Consider the following 27,400-nt stretch of genomic DNA (forward strand, 5'->3'; position numbering starts at 1 on the left):
TCTGCTTGGAAGGACGTCAGGAGCTCTCCAATTGCAAATCTGGGATATTCAACATGTTGGATTTTTTTGCCCCGATATCGCAGCGTGTGTTGTGTCCCCAACAACAAATGAGCACGCAGCCTGCTGAATGTGACATTCAGCCAATCAGAAAGCGAGGTGACGGACGCACGGAGCAGAAAATAAAATCAAAACAGCTGTTCTGACTTACCAGGAAGTCCGGTGGTCGTGCTGTCTCCACTCCTTTAAAGAACGCCTTTTCTTTTTCTTTTTGTATAGTTTTTAAATAGTCCACAAAGTACCTCCGTTTGTTTACTCTGATGTCACGTTTAATCTCAAGAGATTTTGCAACATTTCCTGTCTGAGCTGTAAATGTTCGTGTGTGAAATCTGTCCGTGTGTGGTGTTGTTGTCCTCACCGTGTGGCTGAACACCACACACTGCACCACCAAACCTGTTAGATCCATGATTTTTCATCTTCACGTGTGTGGTCTCTCAGGTTTTGGAAACCTAAAGATAATTTTAAAATCCTGTCGTGTGAAGCAGGCTTAATCTGACACAGAAGCGCTGGTTCGTTGTTGTGTCAGTAGCTGCTAGTGTACTGAAATCAATACTCAATCAATCAATCAACATTTATTTATAAAGCGCTTTACAGCACCGACTGGTGTCCAAAGTGCTTAACATTAAAAACACAAATTTACAAAATAAAACACATATAAAATAAAATTTTAAAACAACACATAAAAAAAAGAACATAAAAATAACAGAACATGTCACCTCCCCACTAAGTGTTAAAAGCCAGTAATATGCTCACGTCTAGAAGTGTTTGTCAAAAGACGAGCAGCAGCATTCTGCACCAACTGGAGACGTGCAAGAGACGACTGATTAATGCCCGAATAAAGTGCATTACAATAATCAAGTCTGGAGCTGATGAAAGCATGAATGGCGTCTCAAGATCACGTCTACTGAGAAAGTGCTTTATTTTAGCCAAGAGGCGAAGTTGGAAAAAACTAGCTTTGACAACAGAATTTATCTGTTGATCGAACCTCAAACAGCTGTCAAATATCACTCCCAAATTCTTGACAGCTGGTTTTACATAGTTAGCCAAAGCACCAAAATTTGGTGTTACCACATTTGGTATGCCAGTGCGCTCAAACACCATGATCTCAGTTTTACCATCATTCAGGTAAAGGAAGTTTCAGGACAGCCACTGCTTTACATCACGAATACAATTAAATAATGATGACAAAGCATCACTCCCATTAGTCCTCACAGGCAGATAGATTTGCAGATCATCTGCATAACAATGAAAGGACAAATTGTGCTGGGTTATAATTGACCCCAATGGCAGAATGTACAAAGAAAATAGAATCGGCCCAAGGACAGATCCCTGCAGCACTCCACAGCACAGAGGAGCAGTTGATGAGGAAAGGTCCCCAATCATGACAGAAAAGCTCCTTTCAGCCAAATATGATCTAAACCACTCAAGTGCAGTACCATGAATGCCAATAAAATGTTCCAACCGGGAAACAAGTACTGTGTGATCCACAGTATCAAAGGCTGCGGTGAGGTCCAACAGAACCAGCACAGCAGGATTCCCTGCATCCACCGACAGAGTAATATCATTATGAACTTTTAAAAGTGCTGACTCAGTGCTGTGTCACGAATACTGAAAGTTATCAGTTTAGCTTTTATCTGTAACTTCCACAAAATTTTGTTAGGGGTTTAGCTTTATAAGATAGATAACTTTCCAGTTAGTGGATTAACCTTTTGGTTAGCTGTGCCCACCGCTGTCTGTTCAGAGTTCTGTCTCTTTAATCCCTCTGCTCGTGTCCAAAAGTGCTTTCCAAGCTGTCTTGGACGACACTATTTTCTAATGAAACAAGGCACAGAAACATTTTCATGCAGATTGATTTTGACTCAGTTGTCAAAGCCGCATGTGAAATCAGTTAAAATGCTGCTGTTCGGTTCCCAGTTGTTTCCTAATAGTCTGTGCCTTAGATTGTAGTGCTGCTTAGCCTTGTTTTAGCGATAACGTTTGGAGCTTCCTGCGTTCTCACCGGACCCATGAGTCTAACGGTGCATCCTTGGCAAGCAAACAACAGGATTTTTGTTCTTCTTTCATTTTTTTGTGTTGGTTTGTTTTGGAATCGTACTGTGGTCGCTAACAATAAAAACATAATGAGGAAGAGACGAGATGAACCAGAGGGAAGGAGGAATGGAAGAAAGGGAAGAGGAGAAGGCAGTGGCGTAATGTGGAACACCTGCGTTAGGTCCCACACATTCATCAGTGCAGATGGTGAAGCCGAGCCGAGAACACGCTCGTCTGGCTGGAACGCTGCGGTGCCACAGTTTTCTCCACCGGACTGGAAATGTTCACAGAAACAGAGACAACGGAGAATCATCTACATTTACACTTATACATTTGGCTGATGCTTTTAGGCAAAGAGACTCAGGTTTCTGTGCACGTGCCGACCTGCACACCGGGAGGAATATCAAACACTGTTTTACTTAAGGTTACACTCAGGGTTTGATCCATTCACCCTTTGGTTAATGACCAACCAACTCTACTAAGTGACCTGCAGTTTTCTGTGTGATAACTTTTAATTTTTACTCAACATAACTGAACCTTTTAAAAACAGACAAAGTGGGCAAAGGAGTGAAAAAACAAAACAAAACAGAACGGTAATTAGATTCCTTGTGAGGCTGCAGAGTGAAGAACAGAGGAGTCTTTTCTGTCCCAAATCTAAATGTCATGTCACACTTAAGACCTCTTAGAGCAGCTTGGATTTCATGAATGAATCATTGGAAGGAGCCGGCACACAGACACCTCGAGGTCTGTTTCACAACCTTCATCAAATGAACTCACTGCACCTGCACATTATCAGTTTGAACAATATACAGTAAAGTGCCAATAAAAAGAACTCATCCTGTTACCATTTGGAATCTTCTTATTGCTGTTTGACATAAAATAACAATAATAATAGTAATAATGAACATCTGGTTTCTGTGACCTGGTTCAGATTGGGGTTAACAGTCCGACTTGAGTCTGATTTGATCTGGATTACTTTCTTTCCGGATAGTGTTCAGACATGTTTTTCAAATCCGGCTCTTGCTATACAGTCATCCAAACGTAATCCGGTTTAAACCAAATTCTTTGTACTTTCACCCAAACTGCACCAAAACCATACAAGCATAAAAAATGATCCTGTTTAAAAAGGAAAAAAAGCCTTTAGAACTGCATCTCCGTACCTTCGATGGTTCCACTCATCCTGCTCTGATCGAGGCCGTTGGTGTCATCTCGGCTGTCGTCTGCCTTGGAGGCTTCACCCCTCCACCTCCGGTGCTGTCCAGGACCACTGTCAGTTGGGAGCTGGGGTGGTCTCGCAGGATGGGATCAGGCTCCTTGAAGAAGGAACAAGAGTTCCTGTTTCTTCTGCTTCTTGCATTGTGATCCTTCACCTTTTTGCACTCGGCCTTCAAGTTCTTTATCTTGCCGCGGCACTGGATTGCCTTCTTTGTGTGTCCTTGTGTTGCCAGTGCGGCAGCGATGTCCTCTAATAAATATATTCAAATTTCAATATAGTCCGTCCAACTTGTTTTGAATTTTCTGGTCTCTGAACAACAATATGAGGACTTTTGTCTCATCTGTCGACCACAACACACTCAAACTGGATTCTTTCCTGGTCATCACCAACTCCTACCAATGACAAACTACACGCTGTACAAAGTTTGAGCAAAGTTAACTTCAGAATTTGGTGGGAGTTTGTCGACATGATGTGAATGCTGACCCTGTGAACCCTGAAGTATGATGTAATGATCCCTGAGCATGATGGATTCAAGATGCATTTAAATTAAGACCTCTGTGAATCCGGCTGAAATGCAGCTCAACCACCTCTTGGAGACAATAATCCAGCTGTTCAGATTAAAAAAAAGATATCCAGATCCTAAACCGGATTCAGTTCGGATCCAACTCGAGCCAGACTGCCAACCCCAATGTGATCTTAAAGTAAAAACAAGTCATTACCACATGATCCAAATCTGTGCTCTGTGAAGTCAAGATCACGCTTTATGATGTCCTGGGTTCACATCATGCTGGGTTTTTTCCTGTTGTTGTTTTTGCTGTTTGAGCAGGTTCAGAGTGATTTAGGCAGAAATGTGCACTCATCCATTTGTGTCAGAAAATTTTCTCAGCCAATTTTAGTCCTTTGACACAGGTTTACAGTAATAACTGGAAATTGCTTGTAAATTGGTTGCAATTCCTTAACCAAAAAAAAAATGTTTTTTTCTCATGCTGTGACATGTAAAAACCTGCAAAACTATAATTTGGGAATATCTGCACAGGCTGCACTTAAACATACGGGGAGGTGATGGTCTAGTGGATAAGTGTTGGGCTTGAGACCAGAGGATCCTTGGTTCAAATCCCAGCCTGACCGGAAAATCGCTAAGATCCCTTGGGCAAAATCCTTAATCCCCTAGTTGCTCCCGGTGTGTAGTGAGTACCTTGTGTGGCAGCACCCTGACATTGGGGTGAATGTGAAGCATTATTGTAAAGCGCTTGGAGTTTCTGATGCAGATGGAAAAGCACTATATAGATGCAGTCCATTTACCATATGAAAGTTTAGTACAGAAACAGCACTGTGCTAAAGTTTAGACACCCTAGAATGTTGGTGGAAATATAGTGTTTAGTTTCTTTAATTATTTTTACTTGTTTTTTTTGTTGTTGTTGTTGTTCTTTTTTTTGGAGTATGTTAACAGAAAATATGCATTGATTTAAAATGGTAAACATTGTTATTTTGAATGAACTTAAGTATGAACATAAGGGTTTTTTCACATTTAATGAAAGAATTTAATTTATTATCAAGTTACTGTTATTACTAGATTATTATTTAACTGCTAAAAACATGAAGTTGATTTCACTGACTTCACTCATCACAACATGACTGATGTTACACACTCATGTCATGTCACATGTATCAGGATTCACCACTGACTTTGTTCACAATCGTCAACTGGTAAAACACCAAAGACATGTTGGCAACCCTCAATTGAACTTAAATAAAAAAAATAAAAAAAAATAGATGCAGTGCAGAAATTCACGCACCCGTTAATATACCAGATGAATGCGTTCTATTTGTACTCAGAGGTTGGAGTCCCCCCACCCCCCACCCAAAGTCGTTCAGCTCATTTGAACCCCACATACTCCGAGTTCACAGTCCAGCCGCTTCCAGCAGCAACCGTATGAAAAAATGTCATTATTCTGTCCTTTTGCATCCAGTTGATTAACTCATGCACACAGTTCTCTCCTCCTGCGCAATGTGTTGTTTATCAGTTGGTGACTCTAATACTACCTAACCTGGTAGATGCTAACAACAGTAACGTCTACACCGTGCACTAAATTAAAACACAAACATAAACTTCTGTCCTCCTCCATAAGGTCTGTTTGGTGGACCACACGCTTTTTGTAGCACTGGAGGCAGGCGCTCTAACCATGAGGCTAAAACCTAAAGCCGCGTTCACACCCTGTGCGACGCGACACCACAGATTCGCATCCGTTGCCTTCCAGTGGACACTCTACCATCACCCGGTGTGTCGCTCTGCTTTCGCTGAGAAAATTCACCCCAGTGCACCATCAAATAGGAGGAGCTTCCATTCCGCTCGCTGGCTCCGGTTGTCAGTCAAGTTAACATTGTGGACCTTGATCACACAGAGCAAGTTGCTGTGCTCTTGGGTAATCCCCTCATTACCCCATCCCCGTAGAGACGGTGCCTGCTCCCAGACCACCAATAACCAGTAAAAATCTATTTAAGCATAAAATTCAAAAAGAAAAAATAATATAGCACCTTCAACTGCACCACAGACTAAAACAGTTAAATGTGGTCTATTAAACATTAGGTCTCTCTCTTCTAAGTCCCTGTTAGTAAATGATATAATAATTGATCAACATATTGATTTATTCTGCCTTACAGAAACCTGGTTACAGCAGGATGAATATGTTAGTTTAAATGAGTCAACACCCCCGAGTCACACTAACTGCCAGAACACTCGTAGCACAGGCCGAGGCGGAGGATTAGCAGCAATCTTCCATTCCAGCTTATTAATTAATCAAAAACCCAGACAGAGCTTTAATTCATTTGAAAGCTTGACTCTTAGTCTTGTCCATCCAAATTGGAAGTCCCAAAAACCAGTTTTATTTGTTATTATCTATCGTCCACCTGGTCATTACTGTGAGTTTCTCTGTGAATTTTCAGACCTTTTGTCTGACTTAGTGCTTAGCTCAGATAAGATAATTATAGTGGGCGATTTTAACAGTTTAGCTGTTAAAGTTAGTTTAGTTTATCCTGCAGTTTAGCTAATTGGTGTGTGTCCTCTGGCTTCATGGATAGATAAAGCTGGGTATCAGCTGCGTAACAATGAAAATTTAAGCAATGCCGTCTAATAATACTGCCTAAGGGAAGCATGTATAAAGTGAATAAAATTGGTCCTAGCACAGAACCTTGTGGAACTCCATAATTAACCTTAGTCTGTGAAGAAGATTCCCCATTTACATGAACAAATTGTAATCTATTAGATAAATATGATTCAAACCACCGCAGCGCAGTGCCTTTAATACCTATGGCATGCTCTAATCTCTGTAATAAAATTTTATGGTCAACAGTATCAAAAGCAGCACTGAGGTCTAACAGAACAAGCACAGAGATGAGTCCACTGTCTGAGGCCATAAGAAGATCATTTGTAACCTTCACTAATGCTGTTTCTGTACTATGATGAATTCTAAAACCTGACTGAAACTCTTCAAATAGACCATTCCTCTGCAGATGATCAGTTAGCTGTTTTACAACTACCCTTTCCAGAATTTTTGAGAGACAAGGAAGGTTGGAGATTGGCCTATAATTAGCTAAGATAGCTGGGTCAAGTGATGGCTTTTTAAGTAATGGTTTAATTACTGCCACCTTAAAAGCCTGTGGTACATAGCCAACTAATAAAGATAGATTGATCATATTTAAGATCGAAGCATTAAATAATGGTAGGGCTTCCTTGAGCAGCCTGGTAGGAATGGGGTCTAATAGACATGTTGATGGTTTGGATGAAGTAACTAATGAAAATAACTCAGACAGAACAATCGGAGAGAAAGAGTCTAACCAATTACCGGCATCACTGAAAGCAGCCAAAGGTAACGATACGTCTTTGGGATGGTTATGAGTAATTTTTTCTCTAATAGTTAAAATTTTATTAGCAAAGAAAGTCATGAAGTCATTACTAGTTAAAGTTAAAGGAATACTCGGCTCAATAGAGCTCTGACTCTTTGTCAGCCTGGCTACAGTGCTGAAAAGAAACCTGGGGTTGTTCTTATTTTCTTCAATTAGTGATGAGTAGTAAGATGTCCCAGCTTTACGGAGGGCTTTTTTATAGAGCAACAGACTCTTTTTCCAGGCTAAGTGAAGATCTTCTAAATTAGTGAGACGTCATTTCCTCTCCAACTTACAGGTTATCTGCTTTAAGCTGTGAGTTTGTGAGTTATACCACAGAGTCAGGCACTTCTGATTTAAAGCTCTCTTTTTCAGAGGAGCTACAGCATCCAAAGTTGTCCTCAATGAGGATATAAAACTATTGACGAGATAATCTATCTCACTCGCAGAGTTTAGGTAGCTACTCTGCCCTGTGTTGGTATATGGCATTGGAGAACATAAAGAAGGAATCATATCCTTAAACCTAGTTACAGCTCTTTCTGAAAGACGTCTAGTGTAATGAAACTTATTCCCCACTGCTGGGTAGTCCATCAGAGTAAATGTAAATGTTATTAAGAAATGATCAGACAGAAGGGAGTTTTCAGGGAATACTGTTAAGTCTTCAATTTCCATACCATAAGTCAGAACAAGATCTAAGATATGATTAAAGTTGTGGGTGGACTCATTTACATTTTGAGCAAAGCCAATTGAGTCTAATAATAGATTAAATGCAGTGTTGAGGCTGTCATTCTCAGCATCTGTGTGGATGTTAAAATCGCCCACTATAATTATCTGAGCTAAGCACTAAGTCAGACAAAAGGTCTGAAAATTCACAGAGAAACTCACAGTAACGACCAGGTGGATGATAGATAATAACAAATAAAACTGGTTTTTGGGACTTCCAATTTGGATGGACAAGACTAAGAGTCAAGCTTTCAAATGAATTAAAGCTCTGTCTGGGTTTTTGATTAATTAATAAGCTGGAATGGAAGATTGCTGCTAATCCTCCGCCTCGGCCCGTGCTACGAGCATTCTGACAGTTAGTGTGACTCGGGGGTGTTGACTCATTTAAACTAACATATTCATCCTGCTGTAACCAGGTTTCTGTAAGGCAGAATAAATCAATATGTTGATCAATTATTATATAATTTACGAACAGGGACTTAGAAGAGAGAGACCTAATGTTTAATAGACCACATTTAACTGTTTTAGTCTGTGGTGCAGTTGAAGGTGCTATATTATTTTTTCTTTTTGAATTTTTATGCTTAAATAGATTTTTGCTGGTTATTGGTGGTCTGGGAGCAGGCACCGTCTCTACGGGGATGGGGTAATGAGGGGATGGCAGGGGGAGAGAAGCTGCAGAGAGGTGTGTAAGACTAGAAGGAGAGAGCATATCTCACCCATATTGGCCTCTCTTCATTGGCTTCCTGTTAATTCTAGAATAGAATTTAAAATTCTTCTTCTTATAATTTTTTGAATAATCAGGTCCCATCTTATCTTAGGGACCTCATAGTACCATATCACCCCAATAGAGCGCTTTGCTCTCAGACTGCAGGCTTACTTGTAGTTCCTAGAGTTTGTAAGAGTAGAATGGGAGGCAGAGCCTTCAGCTTTCAGGCTCCTCTCCTGTGGAACCAGCTCCCAATTCAGATCAGGGAGACAGACACCCTCTCTACTTTTAAGATTAGGCTTAAAACTTTCCTTTTTGCTAAAGCTTATAGTTAGGGCTGGATCAGGTGACCCTGAACCATCCCTTAGTTATGCTGCTATAGACTTAGACTGCTGGGGGGTTCCCATGATGCACTGAGTGTTTCTTTCTCTTTTTGCTCTATATGCACCACTCTGCATTTAATCATTAGTGATTGATTTCTGCTCCCCTCCACAGCATGTCTTTTTCCTGGTTCTCTCCCTCAGCCCCAACCAGTCCCAGCAGAAGACTGCCCCTCCCTGAGCCTGGTTCTGCTGGAGGTTTCTTCCTGTTAAAATGGAGTTTTTCCTTCCCACTGTTGCCAAGTGCTTGCTCACAGGGGGTCGTTTTGACCGTTGGAGTTTTTCTGTAATTATTGTATGGCTTTGCCTTACAATATAAGGCGCCTTGGGGCAACTGTTTGTTGTGATTTGGCGCTATATAAATAAAATTGATTTGATTTGATTTGATTTGATTTGCTCTTAATTGTTGTGGAAAGCTGACAAACATTGCCAGTGGTGCCGTCCCTGGGTTCACAACATCCGCATAAGATGTTCCCAATTCGGGGGTTTCATTATTTGCAGCAGGAGCTGCGGCTGGATGACAGCCGCTTTCAGCGGTACTTCCACCTCTCCAGGACCCAGTTTGAGGAACTCCTGTCCCGTTCGCACGCGCACATGTGAACAATTAAAAAAAAAAACTGTCAGCTGTTGCTGTGCTGCTGCTTGCTCTCCCCACAAAATCTGTCATAATTGTGTTTATAAACCAGTCACCATTTGTTTTATTATACGTCTATGTAGTTAATAAATAAAATAATCTTCACGGACAATTTGCTCACGCGCTCACGTGAAAAAAAAAACCTGTCTTCTGCTGCTGCTGTGGGGCTGCTGCTCGCTCTTCCCCCAAAAACTCTGTCATAATTGTTAAATAAAGGACAAAAGGGACATAAGTCCTGCTCACAGGCTGGTTACCAGAGACAGGACATGTTCACATCCAACTCAGCCAAACTCTAGACATCTCCACGTCACTACATAGCCAGTCCCTGATTGGTCATCGCAGTGTGACAAGACAAAAAATTTCAGATTTTTCAACTTGGGGAGGAGGGCAACGCCACGCCACGTGATATCGTGCCACAAATGCACCAATCGCTCAAAATCACTTCATTCGCGTCCCTCGCATTGCATTGCGTGGCTTCGTGCCACAACGTGTCCTTCCATAGGGATTACATGGCAACCTGTCGCCACTGTCGCTCGCGTCGCGCCCAGTGTGAACGTGGCTTAAGCTCTCTAGCATGTCACTATAACGTCTTTTGGCATTGGAGCTTTATGTCACTGCACAGCACCTCCTGCTGGCCACCATTAGATATACCCCAAAATCTCAGAGGTGTCCAGCATATTTTCCAACTCGTGGGGCTGTGTGGAAATCGGATCACATTTACGTTGGGGTGTGACGTCATTCCTAGATGTGACTTGTGACTTTTGAGTTCAATGGAACGCAGCATAATTATTAGTATTTAATGTGCCTTCTGCCAAATGTGAGTGTAGCAGAAGTTTTGTACTTTTGCTTTTAGTTGTATGTAACTGCAGGCTTGTTTCTCTAAGGTTGTCCTCTCAGTTTTTAATTTCCCATCTCTCTTGTGTCTCTCAGTCCTTCTGGAGGAGGCAAGTACTGTCTGGGCGAGAGGAAGCGCTACAGGTCCTGTAACACTGACGTGAGTTTATATGGTAGCTTCTCCATTTCTTTGACTCCCTGTTTTATCCCGTCTGCTCAGTATTTAGAGCAGAGTATACAAGTGACTTGGAAACTAAACTGTTGTCCTGATGGATGCTGTAGTCTGGAAAGGCTGCAGCGGTTAGGCACCGGGGTAGTCGGTCTGTCAAGGCGTTCTGACCCAGGCTGCATTTGGCCCGTCACAGCGTGAAGAGGAGAACATGTTATCTTAAGAAAACCTTCACAAGGAGGACGTCGGTGAGGAGCATCATTTAAGCTTTCGGACATGTTTTCTTCCTGGAACGGGTCAGACAATGGTAAAAGTGCTGAGGCGGTGATTCAACATTCCCCTGGTAACTGCGGCTTTATTTGTTTCTTTGTCACTTAGAGTTCTTATTTTGTTTGTAACATTTCACAAAGGCTGATGACAGTTTCACGGCGTATTTTTTGAAAAAGCATTTCGCAGACCCGCTTGAGGTCTGGAGTAATGCTTTAAACAAATATTTAACATGGCTGCGGATTCAGATCTGCATTCAACTATTTGTAGGTGGCTTTTTTACACAAGGTGAAAATTGAAATCGTTCGTGCCCCGGCGGACATTAAACCACAAGACTTAAAAATAACAGCTGAGAGCAAGCACTGAGTGTTTTCTTTGGAAAACAAACATCCCTAACCGCCTGTTTCATCACACCAACCGCATCTCGCTCAGTGTGTGTGTGTGTGTGTGTGTGTGTGTGTGTGTGTGTGTGTGTGTGTGTGTGTGTGTGTGTGTGAGCTCCACATGCAGATAGAATGGCAAACACAGACATAAAGTGATGGTCAGATATTATTTGTTAATGGTGCCTCCCTTCCTGTTCCTGCTGCACTGTGTCCTGAGGGAAGTTCCTTTATGTCGACTGTAACTTGTTTCCGTAAGCATAACGCTTTATGAAAGAACTAAACAAGGAATCACCTTCTGTCTTGTTGGTCTTTAAATGTGCTGCAGTGGCAGTAGTGACTCTCTTTCTCCGCACTACAAATATCATACCCCATCCAATGGGGTAACGTTTTAGAATAATATTCTGGTTCTGGATCCACTAAAAAAACAAATACACTCAACAAAAATATAAATGCAACACTTTTGTTTTTGCTCCCATTTTGTATGAGATGAACTCAAAGATCTAAAACTTTTTCCATATACACAATATCACCATTTCCCTCAAATATTGTTCACAAACCAGTCTAAATCTGTGATAGTGAGCACTTCTCCTTTGCTGAGATAATCCATCCCACCTCACAGGTGTGCCATATCAAGATGCTGATTAGACACCATGATTAGTGCACAGGTGTGCCTTAGACTGCCCACAATAAAAGCCCACTCTGAAAGGTGCAGTTTTATCACACAGCACAATGCCACAGATGTCGGCATTTGAGGGAGCGTGCAGTTGGCATGCTGACAGCAGGAATGTCAACCAGAGCTGTTGCTCGTGTATTGAATGTTCGTTTCTCTACCATAAGCCGTCTCCAAAGGCGTTTCAGAGAATTTGGCAGTACATCCAACCAGCCTCACAACTGCAGACCACGTGTAACCACACCAGCCAGAGGACGTCCACATCCAGCATGTTCACCTCCAAGATTGTCTGAGACCAGCCACTCGGACAGCTGCTGAAACAATCGGTTTGCATAACCAAAGAATTTCTGCACAAACTGTCAGAAACCGTCTCAGGGAAGCTCATCTGCATGCTCGTCGTCCTCATCGGGGTCTCGACCTGACTCCAGTTCGTCATCGGAACTTCGCACAGCCATTGAAGAGGAGTGGACCAACATTCCACAGGCCACAATTGACAATCTGATCAACTCTATGTGAAGGAGATGTGTTGCACTGCATGAGGCAAATGGTGGTCACACCAGATACTGACTGGTATCCCCCCCCAATAAAACAAAACTGCACCTTTCAGAGTGGCCTTTTATTGTGGGCAGTCTAAGGCACACCTGTGCACTAATCATGGTGTCTAATCAGCATCCTGATATGGCACACCTGTGAGGTGGGATGGATTATCTCAGCAAAGGAGAAGTGCTCACTATCACAGATTTACTCTACTGGTGGTTGGCTCTCACTGCGGTATTGTATCACTTCCTGTTCCGGAGCACAGCGGTGTTTTTCTGTATCTGTTAGCTGTTTAATCTGCGCAGTTAGATTGATCTAGTTATCTAGATTACGATTTGTTTCCCAGTGTAATCTTTACGTGCCTTAACTAAAGCACTCCTTCTGCTGAATCACCTCTAAATTATTTACACATTATTCAGTTTGCGTGTTTTTAGGAATCCGCTAGGTTAGCGTAGCTACTAGCTCTTAGCCGATTTAGCATGGCGGCTTCTCCTGTCTCTCCCGCACTTTTCTGCTCTGGGTGTGAAATGTTTAGTTATTCCTCGGCCTCCTTTAGCAGTAACGGTACTTGTAATAAGTGTAGCTTATTCGTAGCTTTGGAGGCCAGGCTGGGCGAATTGGAGACTCGGCTCCGCACCGTGGAAAATTCTACAGCTAGCCAGGCCCCTGTAGTTGGTGTGGACCAAGGTAGCTTAGCCGTCGTTAGTTACCCCCTGGCAGATCCCGAGCAGCCGGGAAAGCAGGCCGACTGGGTGACTGTGAGGAGGAAGCGTAGCCCTAAACAGAAGCCCCGTGTACACCGCCAACCCGTTCACATCTCTAACCGTTTTTCCCCACTCGACGACACACCCGCCGAGGATCAAACTCTGGTTATTGGCGACTCTGTTTTGAGAAATGTGAAGTTAGCGACACCAGCAACCATAGTCAATTGTCTTCTGGGGGCCAGAGCAGGCGACATTGAAGGAAATTTGAAACTGCTGGCTAAGGCTAAGCGTAAATTTGGTAAGATTGTAATTCACGTCGGCAGTAATGACACCCGGTTACGCCAATCGGAGGTCACTAAAATTAACATTAAATCGGTGTGTAACTTTGCAAAAACAATGTCGGACTCTGTAGTTTTCTCTGGGCCCCTCCCCAATCAGACTGGGAGTGACATGTTTAGCCGCATGTTCTCCTTGAATTGCTGGCTGTGTGAGTGGTGTCCAAAAAATGAGGTGGGATTCATAGATAATTGGCAAAGCTTCTGGGGAAAACCTGGTCTTGTTAGGAGAGACGGCATCCATCCCACTTTGGATGGAGCAGCTCTCATTTCTAGAAATCTGGCCAATTTTCTTAAATCCTCCAAACCGTGACTATCCAGGGTTGGGACCAGGAAGCAGAGTTGTAGTCTTACACACCTCTCTGCAGCTTCTCTCCCCCTGCCATCCCCTCATTACCCCATCCCCGTAGAGACGGTGCCTGCTCCCAGACTACCAATAACCAGCAAAAATCTATTTAAGCATAAAAATTCAAAAAGAAAAAATAATATAGCACCTTCAACTGCACCACAGACTAAAACAGTTAAATGTGGTCTATTAAACATTAGGTCTCTCTCTTCTAAGTCCCTGTTGGTAAATGATATAATAATTGATCAACATATTGATTTATTCTGCCTTACAGAAACCTGGTTACAGCAGGATGAATATGTTAGTTTAAATGAGTCAACACCCCCGAGTCACACTAACTGTCAGAATGCTCGTAGCACGGGCCGGGGCGGAGGATTAGCAGCAATCTTCCATTCCAGCTTATTAATTAATCAAAAACCCAGACAGAGCTTTAATTCATTTGAAAGCTTGTCTCTTAGTCTTGTCCATCCAAATTGGAAGTCCCAAAAACCAGTTTTATTTGTTATTATCTATCGTCCACCTGGTCGTTACTGTGAGTTTCTCTGTGAATTTTCAGACTTTTTGTCTGACTTAGTGCTTAGCTCAGATAAGATAATTATAGTGGGCGATTTTAACATCCACACAGATGCTGAGAATGACAGCCTCAACACTGCATTTAATCTATTATTAGACTCTATTGGCTTTGCTCAAAAAGTAAATGAGTCCACCCACCACTTTAATCATATCTTAGATCTTGTTCTGACTTATGGTATGGAAATAGAAGACTTAACAGTATTCCCTGAAAACTCCCTTCTGTCTGATCATTTCTTAATAACATTTACATTTACTCTGATGGACTACCCAGCAGTGGGGAATAAGTTTCATTACACTAGAAGTCTTTCAGAAAGCGCTGTAACTAGGTTTAAGGATATGATTCCTTCTTTATGTTCTCTAATGCCATATACCAACACAGTGCAGAGTAGCTACCTAAACTCTGTAAGTGAGATAGAGTATCTCATCAATAGTTTTACATCCTCATTGAAGACAACTTTGGATGCTGTAGCTCCTCTGAAAAAGAGAGCTTTAAATCAGAAGTGCCTGACTCCGTGGTATAACTCACAAACTCGTAGCTTAAAGCAGATAACCCGTAAGTTGGAGAGGAAATGGCGTCTCACTAATTTAGAAGATCTTCACTTAGCCTGGAAAAAGAGTCTGTTGCTCTATAAAAAAGCCCTCCGTAAAGCTAGGACATCTTTCTACTCATCACTAATTGAAGAAAATAAGAACCCCAGGTTTCTTTTCAGCACTGTAGCCAGGCTGACAAAGAGTCAGAGCTCTATTGAGCCGAGTATTCCATTAACTTTAACTAGTAATGACTTCATGACTTTCTTTGCTAACAAAATTTTAACTATTAGAGAAAAAGTTACTCATAACCATCCAAAAGACGTATCGTTATCTTTGGCTGCTTTCAGTGATGCCGGTATTTGGTTAGACTCTTTCGCTCCGATTGTTCTGTCTGAGTTATTTTCATTAGTTACTTCATCCAAACCATCAACATGTTTATTAGACCCCATTCCTACCAGGCTGCTCAAGGAAGCCCTACCATTATTTAATGCTTCGATCTTAAATATGATCAATCTATCTTTGTTAGTTGGCTATGTACCACAGGCTTTTAAGGTGGCAGTAATTAAACCATTACTTAAAAAGCCATCACTTGACCCAGCTATCTTAGCTAATTATAGGCCAATCTCCAACCTTCCTTTTCTCTCAAAAATTCTTGAAAGGGTAGTTGTAAAACAGCTAACTGATCATCTGCAGAGGAATGGTCTATTTGAAGAGTTTCAGTCAGGTTTTAGAATTCATCATAGTACAGAAACAGCATTAGTGAAGGTTACAAATGATCTTCTTATGGCCTCGGACAGTGGACTCATCTCTGTGCTTGTTCTGTTAGACCTCAGTGCTGCTTTTGATACTGTTGACCATAAAATTTTATTACAGAGATTAGAGCATGCCATAGGTATTAAAGGCACTGCGCTGCGGTGGTTTGAATCATATTTGTCTAATAGATTACAATTTGTTCATGTAAATGGGGAATCTTCTTCACAGACTAAAGTTAATTATGGAGTTCCACAAGGTTCTGTGCTAGGACCAATTTTATTCACTTTATACATGCTTCCCTTAGGCAGTATTATTAGACGGTATTGCTTAAATTTTCATTGTTACGCAGATGATACCCAGCTTTATCTATCCATGAAGCCAGAGGACACACACCAATTAGCTAAACTGCAGGATTGTCTTACAGACATAAAGACATGGGTGACCTCTAATTTCCTGCTTTTAAACTCAGATAAAACTGAAGTTATTGTACTTGGCCCCACAAATCTTAGAAACATGGTGTCTAACCAGATCCTTACTCTGGATGGCATTACCCTGACCTCTAGTAATACTGTGAGAAATCTTGGAGTCATTTTTGATCAGGATATGTCATTCAAAGCGCATATTAAACAAATATGTAGGACTGCTTTTTTGCATTTACGCAATATCTCTAAAATCAGAAAGGTCTTGTCTCAGAGTGATGCTGAAAAACTAATTCATGCATTTATTTCCTCTAGGCTGGACTATTGTAATTCATTATTATCAGGTTGTCCTAAAAGTTCCCTAAAAAGCCTTCAGTTAATTCAAAATTCTGCAGCTAGAGTACTGACGGGGACTAGAAGGAGAGAGCATATCTCACCCATATTGGCCTCTCTTCATTGGCTTCCTGTTAATTCTAGAATAGAATTTAAAATTCTTCTTCTTACTTATAAGGTTTTGAATAATCAGGTCCCATCTTATCTTAGGGACCTCGTAGTACCATATCACCCCAATAGAGCGCTTCGCTCTCAGACTGCAGGCTTACTTGTAGTTCCTAGGGTTTGTAAGAGTAGAATGGGAGGCAGAGCCTTCAGCTTTCAGGCTCCTCTCCTGTGGAACCAGCTCCCAATTCAGATCAGGGAGACAGACACCCTCTCTACTTTTAAGATTAGGCTTAAAACTTTCCTTTTTGCTAAAGCTTATAGTTAGGGCTGGATCAGGTGACCCTGAACCATCCCTTAGTTATGCTGCTATAGACTTAGACTGCTGGGGGGTTCCCATGATGCACTGTTTCTTTTTATTCACCTCTTTTTGCTCTGTATGCACCACTCTGCATTTAATCATTAGTGATCGATCTCTGCTCCCCTCCACAGCATGTCTTTTTCCTGGTTCTCTCCCTCAGCCCCAACCAGTCCCAGCAGAAGACTGCCCCTCCCTGAGCCTGGTTCTGCTGGAGGTTTCTTCCTGTTAAAAGGGAGTTTTTCCTTCCCACTGTAGCCAAGTGCTTGCTCACAGGGGGTCGTTTTGACCGTTGGGGTTTTACATAATTATTGTATGGCCTTGCCTTACAATATAAAGCGCCTTGGGGCAACTGTTTGTTGTGATTTGGCGCTATATAAAAAAAATTGATTGATTGATTGATTTAGACTGGTTTGTGAACAATATTTGAGGGAAATGGTGATATTGTGTATGTGGAAAAAGTTTTAGATCTTTGAGTTCATCTCATACAAAATGGGAGCAAAACCAAAAGTGTTGCGTTTATATTTTTGTTGAGTATATGTTGGGAAAGTGTAGTGACATGGACCCACAACAGGGGTCATAAATGAACGGACAATGGATAAGCCAAAAATAACAATTTAATGTTGTGAATTGCACAACGGAATACAGACAATTGCAGTTGAGAAGTACAGTCAATCGTACAAAAGGTGACGTGTGGGCAGGCTCGAGGATAGAAGACGTCTGTCCAGAGAAGAGCCGAATCACACACGGCTTCCACCGCCAACGGATCTGAAGAACACCGGAGCTGCCAAGTCCTGGGTCCCCAGGTGGCCACCGTCTCCAGCTGTCAGACCTGGTACTGCTGGCAGAAACAGAAACAGTTAATGGTGGGTGAGTGAATACACACCCAGTAATCTCTCAGCACTCAGTTCCTCCGGGAGGGAGAACCTCCACCTCCAAAATAGGAACACCCGTGCAGCTCCTGTCAGTCGCTTCTCTGGATGGAGTGAGAGGCGAAGACATCGCAAACCCACACTATGCGCCAATCCAGCAGAAGACTGTATCCACAGGAACAACGGCTGCACACAGAACAATATTTAGTCACAGTAAGGCACAGCAGAGAAGGTTACCTGAGTGGTAGCTGATTTCTCGGCGGGGAGGTGGAGTTGCAGTCCTGCTTTTATGGTGATGTGGATGATAGTAGAATGAGTGACAGCTGGTGCTGTTGATGAGTGACAGCTGTCACTCTCTGTTGCTCCGACGCCCTCTCGTGCTTGAAGCCCGCACTTCAAGCAGGGCGCCCTCTGGTGGTGGTAGGCCAGCAGTAAATAAATAAAAAACAGTTCTTTGAGCCTACGTCACTACTAGTAAGTTCTTTCTTCTCCCTTTTTACTCAGGGTTGCTACAGTGGACCTGATATGGATTTTGAATGTTAATTTGACTAAAGTTTTACTTCTGTGATGTAGCAGATATTTGTGCAGAAATGGTCTGTCTGTCTCACTGTCAACCACACCGGCTCCTAATCCATCATCAATCCAGCATTTGGCTGGTGGCAGATACATCTATAGAAACAACTTTTTCGATTGAGTTGTTGTGTCAAATTTGACAAAGTTGAACAGCTTTGTCCTTGTTATATGCACTTTTTGAATTAATTTAACCTTTATTTAACCAGGTTAGTCCCACTGAGATCAAGATCTCTTTTTCAAGGGAGATCTGGACTATTATAATGTTTCCAGTCCACCTAACCTGCATGTCTTTGGATGTGGGAGGAAGCCGGAGCACCCGGAGGAAACCCACACAAACACGGGGAACATGCAAACTCTACACAGAAAGGCCACAGGTGGGAATCGATCCCATGACCTTCTTGCTGTGAGGCAACAGTGCTAACCACTAAGCCACCTTTCTGCTTTAAAGTTGGTGAGTTAAACAATGATAGCTTTTATTGTTTTTGAAACCACAGCAGAGCACAAGAGTCTTGTCACTGGACAGTAGTGAGTGGAGCGATGCTGAGGGATTGTCCTCTGCATGGCTCATGTGGATGAGCACCTGGAACATCCTTTCTCTATGCTAGGTTGACCATCTTCCATTTTCCACAACTATTGAGGGAGCTTTGGAAACTCCACATTGAAAGGATCAGATCTCCATGAGGTGACATACCTACTTGTGGTCTGGTCACTCTAATGATCAGCAAGAGAGCTCAGCAGTTGCTGCTGCAGACTGGCCCCTACCAATGTGGTGTCAGATGTCATCCCATCACTTAGCATACTATGCAGCCCAGACTCAAGCTTTCTCTGGGTATTTTGACTGTAGTATCAGTGTATGTTTTTATAGCCATGAGTGATGTCTTGGTGAGGGAGACTTTTTATTCATAGCTTCAATCGGTGATTGACGATCGTCCCGGAGTTAACACTCTCCTGGTTATGGGTGATTTCAGTGTGACCACTGGTACCAACAGGACTGCCTACGAGAAGTGCATTGGTTCTTGTGAATTCAGTAACAGTAACTAAAATATCTCAACACTCCTTGACTATGCAAAAAGTCAGATAGTATGAGTGGTTGGAGTTTGGTTTTAGCGTTCAAGCCACAACACTGGTCTTGTAATACCAGTGATTTTGTTGTTGTGGGCAAAACACTGGAGGCTTCTGCACAACTGTAAGGGTCTGTAAATGTTAATGGGCTGCATTTCAGTCTGATGTAGACAGAAAAACACTTTACAGTGACATCTCACATTCACCTGTTCATACACAGCTGCCAGGCAAGGTGCTCATTTGCACACCAGGAGCAGGGTCGGTATTAAGGACATGGTATGATGGGGTTTTGAACCAAAGAACCTCTGGTATCAAGCTCACTACTTTAACCGCAAGACCATCACATCCCCAGTGCATAGAAGTGCCAACTTTGTGAATTCTGACCCCAGAATTATTGTGGCTTCCTTAAGGATTCACTTAAGTCTCACAGACTGCTGTCTACTCAGTGCCCAAGATTAAATCTGGAGATTTAAAGATCAAACTGTTTCTTTGGAACAATCTGGCTAAAGGATTTGCAGATGTGTTTACAACTGATGATCAGAATGGAATGTGGGAGTTTTTCCGTGAACAGAACCTGAAAGTTGCCGGGAACTGTATTGGAGTTGCCAGTGTCCATCAGCAATGGTGATTAGAGAAGGTGACGGTCTAGAGATTAAAATTGTGGTCTTGAGACCAGAGGCTCAAATCCTAGACAAACACAAAGAAAAACCCTTTGTCCCCAAGTTGCTCCTGGTGTACAGTTGAGTGCTTTGCATGGCTGCATTCTGCCGTTTTTTTGTGAGGGAATGTGAGGCATCATTGTAAAGTGTCTTGAGCATCTGCTTCAGATGGAAAATCACTTTCTACCATAAATGCAGTCCATTTGTCATTTTATTTACAATTTGTTTCATATCTGAGAGCATGCTAAATATCATCCAGAGGAGTCATAGTGCATGACCTGATGGAAATTCCAGGCTGTATACGGAGCTGAGAAAACAGGTTGTGATGGCCCTGAGAGTAGACAAAGAGGAGTTTCATAGAGGAATCTGTGATCAGATAACTCACCATATGTGGTCTAGTGACCCTCGACCTTCTGACAGAGGATTCACAGTGCTTCATTCCTCCAGACCTATACCTCACTCTATCGCTGGTACACAGCAGTTTGGTCATGACAGATGCCTCGGCTCTACTGTCCCATTGGGCCGGACACTTTGACCACTTGTGTCAGGCTAATCCTTCTGCTGGGATGGTAGACATCATCAATGCCAGCATTTTTGTGGTTGATTCTCAACTGTGAACCAGTTGGTGAAACTGCAAGGCTGTGAAACTGCAAGGCTGTGAAACAGCCGAGGCAGGGAAAACTCTAATCTGTGGTATAGGAACTGACATCCACCAGGTGCGTGGAGATGCTGTTCCACTGGCATTGCACACAATCTTTGTTTTCTCAGTTACCATCAGTGGAACTGAGGTGGACATTGTGGACCTCTACAAGTACGTGGTTGTCCACATAGACAGCAGACTCGACTGGACTGTAAACACAGATGCTTTGTATAAGAAAGGTCAGAGCTGACTGTACATCCTCAGGAGGCTCAGATCTTTCAATGTCTGCAGAAATATGTTGCAGATGATTTATCACTCAGTGGTCTCCAGCGTCATCTTCTAAACTGTAGTTTGCTGAGGCAGCAGGCTGAGGGCAGCTGACATGAACAGACTCAACAAGCTCATCAAGACAGCTGGCTCTGTCCTGGGGGTTGAGCTGGAGTCTGTGGTGGAGGTGTCAGAGAGGAGGATGCTGAGGAAACTGCACAGCATCTTGGACTCCCACCCCCTGCGTGCTGCACTGACATCCTGTCAGATCACCGTCAGCCATAGACTGATGCCACCAAGGTGCACCACAGAACGCCATAGGAGGTCTTTCCTACCTGTGGCAATCAGACTGTATAACTCCTCCCCCTCCCCCTTCTGTAGGATGAATACATAACGAACAGAGTTATTCTGCTATTCAGAGTTATGTTCAATATTGTTGAACATCTTGTGCAATACATCTTCCAGTCATTTTGCATAAATCTGAAAAAAAAAATCAGTTTCTATTTAACACTTTCTGTAATTGTGTATTTAACTAACCATTGTTTACCCTTTTCTGTTTCTGTACTCTGGCAAAATAATTTCCTTTGGGATAAATAAAGTTGATCTTTATCTTTATCTTTCTATCTGGGAGATGCGTATCATTCATATGAACTGTAAGGAAGGACTTGTTGTCCTATTATGAAAATGAAATACAGAGGTATTACACTGTTTTCTGTGCCAGGAATGGTGCTTGCATTATTCCATTATTCCTAAAGGATTCCATTCCAGTTGCCACTCAGCAACAGGAACAGTCTGGCATCACACCCAAGAAGTCAACCGTGGACCACATTATTCTTACTTTCCAATCCCCTGTATCCTGTAACAGTGCCTCTCCTCTCATCATTTTCTCCAGCTTGACCAAAACAGTAATATCCATCCATCCATTTTCTTCCACTTTATCTTAGGTCGGGTCGCGGGGGCAGCAGCTCAAGCAAAGCCGCCCAGACCCCCCCGATCCACACTCACCTCCCCCAGCTCCTCCGGGGGAACCCCGAGGCGTTCCCAAGCCAGCTGAGAGACGTAGTCCCTCCAGCATGTCCTGGGTCTTCCCCGGGGCCTCCTCCCGATGGGACATGCCCAGAACACCTCTCCAGCGAGGCGCCCAGGGGGCATCCAGAAAAGATGCCCGAGCCACCTCAGCTGGCTCCTTTCGAAGTGGAGGAGCAGCGGCTCGACTCTGAGCTCTTCCCGAGTGACAGAGCTCCTCACCCTATCACTAAGGGAGCGCCCAGCCACCCTGCGGAGGAAACTCATCTCGGCCGCTTGTACTCACGATCTTGTTCTTTCGGTCATGAGCCAAATCTCCTGACCATAGGTGAGGATCGGAACGTAGATCGATCGGTAAATCGAGAGCTTTGCCCCCCTACTCAGCTCTCTTTTCACCACGATGGTCTGATACAGCGACCGCATCACTGCAGATGCTGCACTGATCCGTCTGTCTATCTCATGCTCCATCCGTCCCTCACTCGTGAACAAGACCCCGAGATACTTAAACTCCTCCACCTGAGTCAAGGACACCCCACTGACCTGAAGAGGGCAAGGCACCTTTTTCCGGTCGAGAACCATGGCCTCGGATTTGGAGGTGCTGATTTTCATCCCGGACGCTTCACACTCGGCTGCAAACCGCCCCAGTGCACGCTGAAGGTCCTGGTTTCACGAAGCCAACAGAACCACATCATCCGCAAACAGCAGAGATGAGATTCTGTGGTTCCCAAACCGGATCCCCTCTACACCCTGGCTGTGCCTAGAAATTCTGTCCATAAAAATAATGAACAGAACCGGTGACAAAGGGCAGCCCTGGCGGAGCCCAACGTGCACTGGAAACAGGTTTGACTTACTACCAGCAATGCGAACCAAGTTCCTGCTGCGGTCGTACAGGGACCGGATAGCCCTTAGCAAAGGACCCCAGACCTCGTACTCCCGGAGCACCCCCCATAGGGTGCCTCGAGGGACACGGTCAAGCGCCTTCTCCAGATCCACAAAGCACATGTGGAATGGTTGGGCGAACTCCCATGAACCCTCGAGCACCCGATGGACGGTGTAGAGCTGGTCCAGTGTGGCGCGACCAGGACGAAAACCATACTGCTCCTCCTGAATTTGAGGTTTGACTATCAGTTGAATTCTCCTCTCCAGCACCCTGGAATAGACCTTACTGGGGAGGCTGAGGAGTGTGGTCCCCCTGTAGTTGGAACATACCCTCCGGTCCCCCTTCTTAAACAGAGGGACCACCATCCCAGTCTGCCAATCCAGGGGTACTGTTCCAGACCGCCATGCGATGTTGCAGAGACTTGTCAACCAGGACAGTCCCACAACATCCAGAGACTTAAGGTACTCAGGATGGACTTCGTCCACCCCAGGAGCTTTGCCACCAAGGAGCTTTCTGACCACCTCAGTGACTTCGGCCTGGGTGATGGACGAGCCCACCTCTGAGTCCCCAGTCTCTGCTTCCTCTTCGGAAGACGTGACGATGGGATTGAGGAGATCCTCGAAGTATTCCTTCCACCGCCCAACAACATCCCCAGTCAGTGCCAACAGCTCCCCACCCGCACTATAGACAATGTTGGCGGAGAGCTGCTTCCACCTCCTGAGGCCTCTGATGGTTTGCCAGAATTCCTTCGAGGCTGACCGATAATCCTCCTCCATGGCCTCTGGCCGGAGAGGCCAAACAGTGATATAACTTCTTAAAAATTCTATGAGTGGCAGTGGCACTGTTCAGGTTGTGACAGCATAAGGAGCCAATTTATCCATGTGAGTTATTGCTTCACTGTAATCTCAGGAAAAGCAGATTTGATAGATGACTTGTGTTATGATTTGGCACTGTATAAAAAAATCAAATTAGAAACAATACTTTGCCTTAATGTCTATACTATAAGCACACAGTCTCTCTTTTCCTCTCTATTCAAGAAAAATTGAGCAGCCCACCGTTAATTGTACAAACTGCTGCTGTCCCATCTGACCCCAGACCCACCAGATCGAGACCCTATGATGCCACGGTAACCAGATATAACAAGTTACTGCTTCAGACTTGAAGCTGTTTTCTTTTTTCGAACACACATTATCACATGCAAATCTCATTTGGCTTTGTGTTGTCTTTTCAGTACACACTTGTGATAATATGAGTCTTTCTCTTGAGACTCAATCTGTGTGTTTGAAGTTCAAGCTTAAAGCTGCCATGTTGGCAAAACACTTGAGTTGTAATGAAAGTCGCTCAGTCTCCCTGTGGCGCGCTCCAACGTGGAACACTTTCAACATGTGAAATACAGCTTTGACCTGTGAGGTTTTATTTGTCTTGTGGGAACAGTGTTTTGGGGGTTTCTAAGGGCCCTTTTGCTCCAATAAAGTGTTTCTTTCCCATTTTTTCCTCTCCTCTTACTGGAGCATCACCCATGCGGAGAAGTACCATCACAGGTAGTGTGATGCAGATCCAGAGCCAGAACCAAAACCAGGTCTACGTCGGTGCCTTCCACCTCCTGTGGATGTATTTATGCTTCTAATTACCTGGCCCATCCAAAAAGGGCTTCATTAGCTGTCATAAATCAACACGTGAAAATAAAAGAATCCACTTAAAATGCAAAACACATGGTTCACAATTCCTAAGTCCAAAAAAACAAGTCTGGTTTAGTGTCTGAAACTAAAACTTGACAGCTAATATAAAGTTTGTCCAGTTGTTCATGATGATGTCCATGAAAACAAAAGCATCCCAGAATAAAGAAACTGCAGATGCATAGAATTCACTTAAACACTAACAAAGTTCTTTTTTTGTTTGTTTGTAGGCCTGTCCTGTAGGATCTCGTGATTTCAGAGAGAAGCAGTGTGGAGATTTTGACAGCATGCCTTTCCGAGGGAAGTATTACAACTGGAAACCTTACACTGGTGGTGAGTTCACAGTTTCACACACACAATCCATTGCGTTCTTTCGCCACGTTCATAAGTCCAATCATCATCCTGTGACGGTGAGCAGGCCAGCCTGTCTGTGTACCCGGCTGACACCAGCAGCATGATCTTCTCTTTGAAGGGTGGAGAACCCTCCTCGACTATGGGCTGGGTTTTAGTGACCCTCAGAACTTTTGGTTCTGCTGCTTGTCCAACTTGAGGGTTTTTACAATTTGGACAAGCCTACTGACACATCTCGTGTCAACAGCCTCCCCGAGGACGGAGACCTGACTCTTTCTTGGTCTGTTTTGGATCTGCACTTTCAGACTGGACCAGAATCAGTGGAAGGGATGAAACTATAGCCACACTCACATTTATATTTGAAGTGACCTGACTCATATGTGTGTGCGTGTTTATATATATATATATATATATATATATATATATATATATATATATATATATATATATATATATATATATATATATAAACACACACACATACACACAGTGGGGTAAAAAAGTATTTAGTCAGTCCCTGATTGTGCAAGTTCTCCTACTTAGAAAGATGAGAGGTCTGTAATTTTCATCATAGGTTCACTTCAACTATGAGAGACAAAATGAGAAAAAAAAATCCAGGAAATCACATTGTAGGATTTTTAAAGAATTTATTTGTAAATTATGGTGGAAAATAAATATTTGGTCACCCACAAACAAGCAAGATTTCTGGCTCTCACGAACCTGTAACTTCTTCTTTAAGAAGCTCTTCTGTCCTCCACCTGTTACCTGGATTAATGGCCATGTATCGTGATTTTAAGACAAAACCTCCTTCCATCAGTGAGAGCATTGAAGATGCAGCGTGGCTGGGTCTTCCAGCATGACAATGATCCCAAACACACTGCTCGGGCAATGAAGGAGTGGCTCCGTAAAAAGCATTTCAAGGTCTTGGAGTGGCCAAGCCAGTCTCCAGACCTCAACCCCATAGACATTTGTTGAGGGAGTTGAAAGTCCATGTTGCCCAGCGACAGGCCCAAAACATCACTGCTCTAGAGGAGATCTGCATGGAGGAATGGACCAAAATACCAGCTACAGTGTGTGCAAACCTGGTGAAGACTTACAGGAAATGTTGGACCTCTGTCATTGACAACAAAGATTATGTTACAAAGTATTGAGTTGAACTTTTATTATTGACCAAATACTTATTTTCCACCATAATTTACAAATAAATTCTTTAAAAATCCTACAATGTGATTTCCTAGATTTCTTTTTTTTCATTTTGTCTCTCATAGTTGAAGTGTACCTATGATGAAAATTACAGACCTCTCTCATCTTTCTAAGTAGGAGAACTTGCACAATCAGGGACTGACTAAATACTTTTTTACCCCACTGTGTGTGTGTGTGTGTGTGTGTATATATATATATATATATATACAAGGTCTGTCAATAAAGTAATGGTCCTTTTTATTTTTTCAAAAACTACAACCCCTGGCAAAAATTATGGAATCACCGGCCTCGGAGGATGTTCATTCAGTTGTTTAATTTTGTAGAAAAAAAGCAGATCACAGACATGACACAAAACTAAAGTCATTTCAAATGGCAACTTTCTGGCTTTAAGAAACACTATAAGAAATCAAGAAAAAAAGATTGTGGCAGTCAGTAACGGTTACTTTTTTAGACCAAGCAGAGGAAAAAAATATGGAATCACTCAATTCTGAGGAAAAAATTATGGAATCACCCTGTAAATTTTCATCCCCAAAACTAACACCTGCATCATATCAGATCTGCTCGTTAGTCTGCATCTAAAAAGGAGTGATCACACCTTGGAGAGCTGTTGCACCAAGTGGACTGACATGAATCATGGCTCCAACACGAGAGATGTCAATTGAAACAAAGGAGAGGATTATCAAACTCTTAAAAGAGGGTAAATCATCACGCAATGTTGCAAAAGATGTTGGTTGTTCACAGTCAGCTGTGTCTAAACTCTGGACCAAATACAAACAACATGGGAAGGTTGTTAAAGGCAAACATACTGGTAGACCAAGGAAGACATCAAAGCGTCAAGACAGAAAACTTAAAGCAATATGTCTCAAAAATCGAAAAATGTACAACAAAACAAATGAGGAACGAATGGTAGGAAACTGGAGTCAACGTCTGTGACCGAACTGTAAGAAACCGCCTAAAGGAAATGGGATTTACATACAGAAAAGCTAAACAAAAGCCATCATTAACACCTAAACAGAAAAAAACAAGGTTACAATGGGCTAAGGAAAAGCAATCGTGGACTGTGGATGACTGGATGAAAGTCATATTCAGTGATGAATCTCGAATCTGCATTGGGCAAGGTGATGATGCTGGAACTTTTGTTTGGTGCCTTTCCAATGAGATTTATAAAGATGACTGCCTGAAGAGAACATGTAAATTTCCACAGTCATTGATGATATGGGGCTGCATGTCAGGTAAAGGCACTGG

General features: G+C 43.0%; 1 protein-coding gene across 1 annotated transcript in view; it reads left to right on the forward strand.

Moving 5' to 3' along the window:
- Window positions 1-27,400, forward strand: part of adamts6 (ADAM metallopeptidase with thrombospondin type 1 motif, 6) — a 169,174-nt gene that overhangs the window by 92,493 nt on the left and 49,281 nt on the right. The window contains exons 14-15 of the mRNA XM_034191495.1: window positions 10,560-10,623; window positions 24,832-24,934. Coding sequence (XP_034047386.1) covers window positions 10,560-10,623; window positions 24,832-24,934 — 167 coding nt within the window. The remainder of the gene's footprint in view (window positions 1-10,559; window positions 10,624-24,831; window positions 24,935-27,400) is intronic.

The sequence above is a fragment of the Thalassophryne amazonica genome, chromosome 17 (genome assembly GCF_902500255.1).
Source record: "Thalassophryne amazonica chromosome 17, fThaAma1.1, whole genome shotgun sequence".
Taxonomy (NCBI): domain Eukaryota; kingdom Metazoa; phylum Chordata; class Actinopteri; order Batrachoidiformes; family Batrachoididae; genus Thalassophryne; species Thalassophryne amazonica.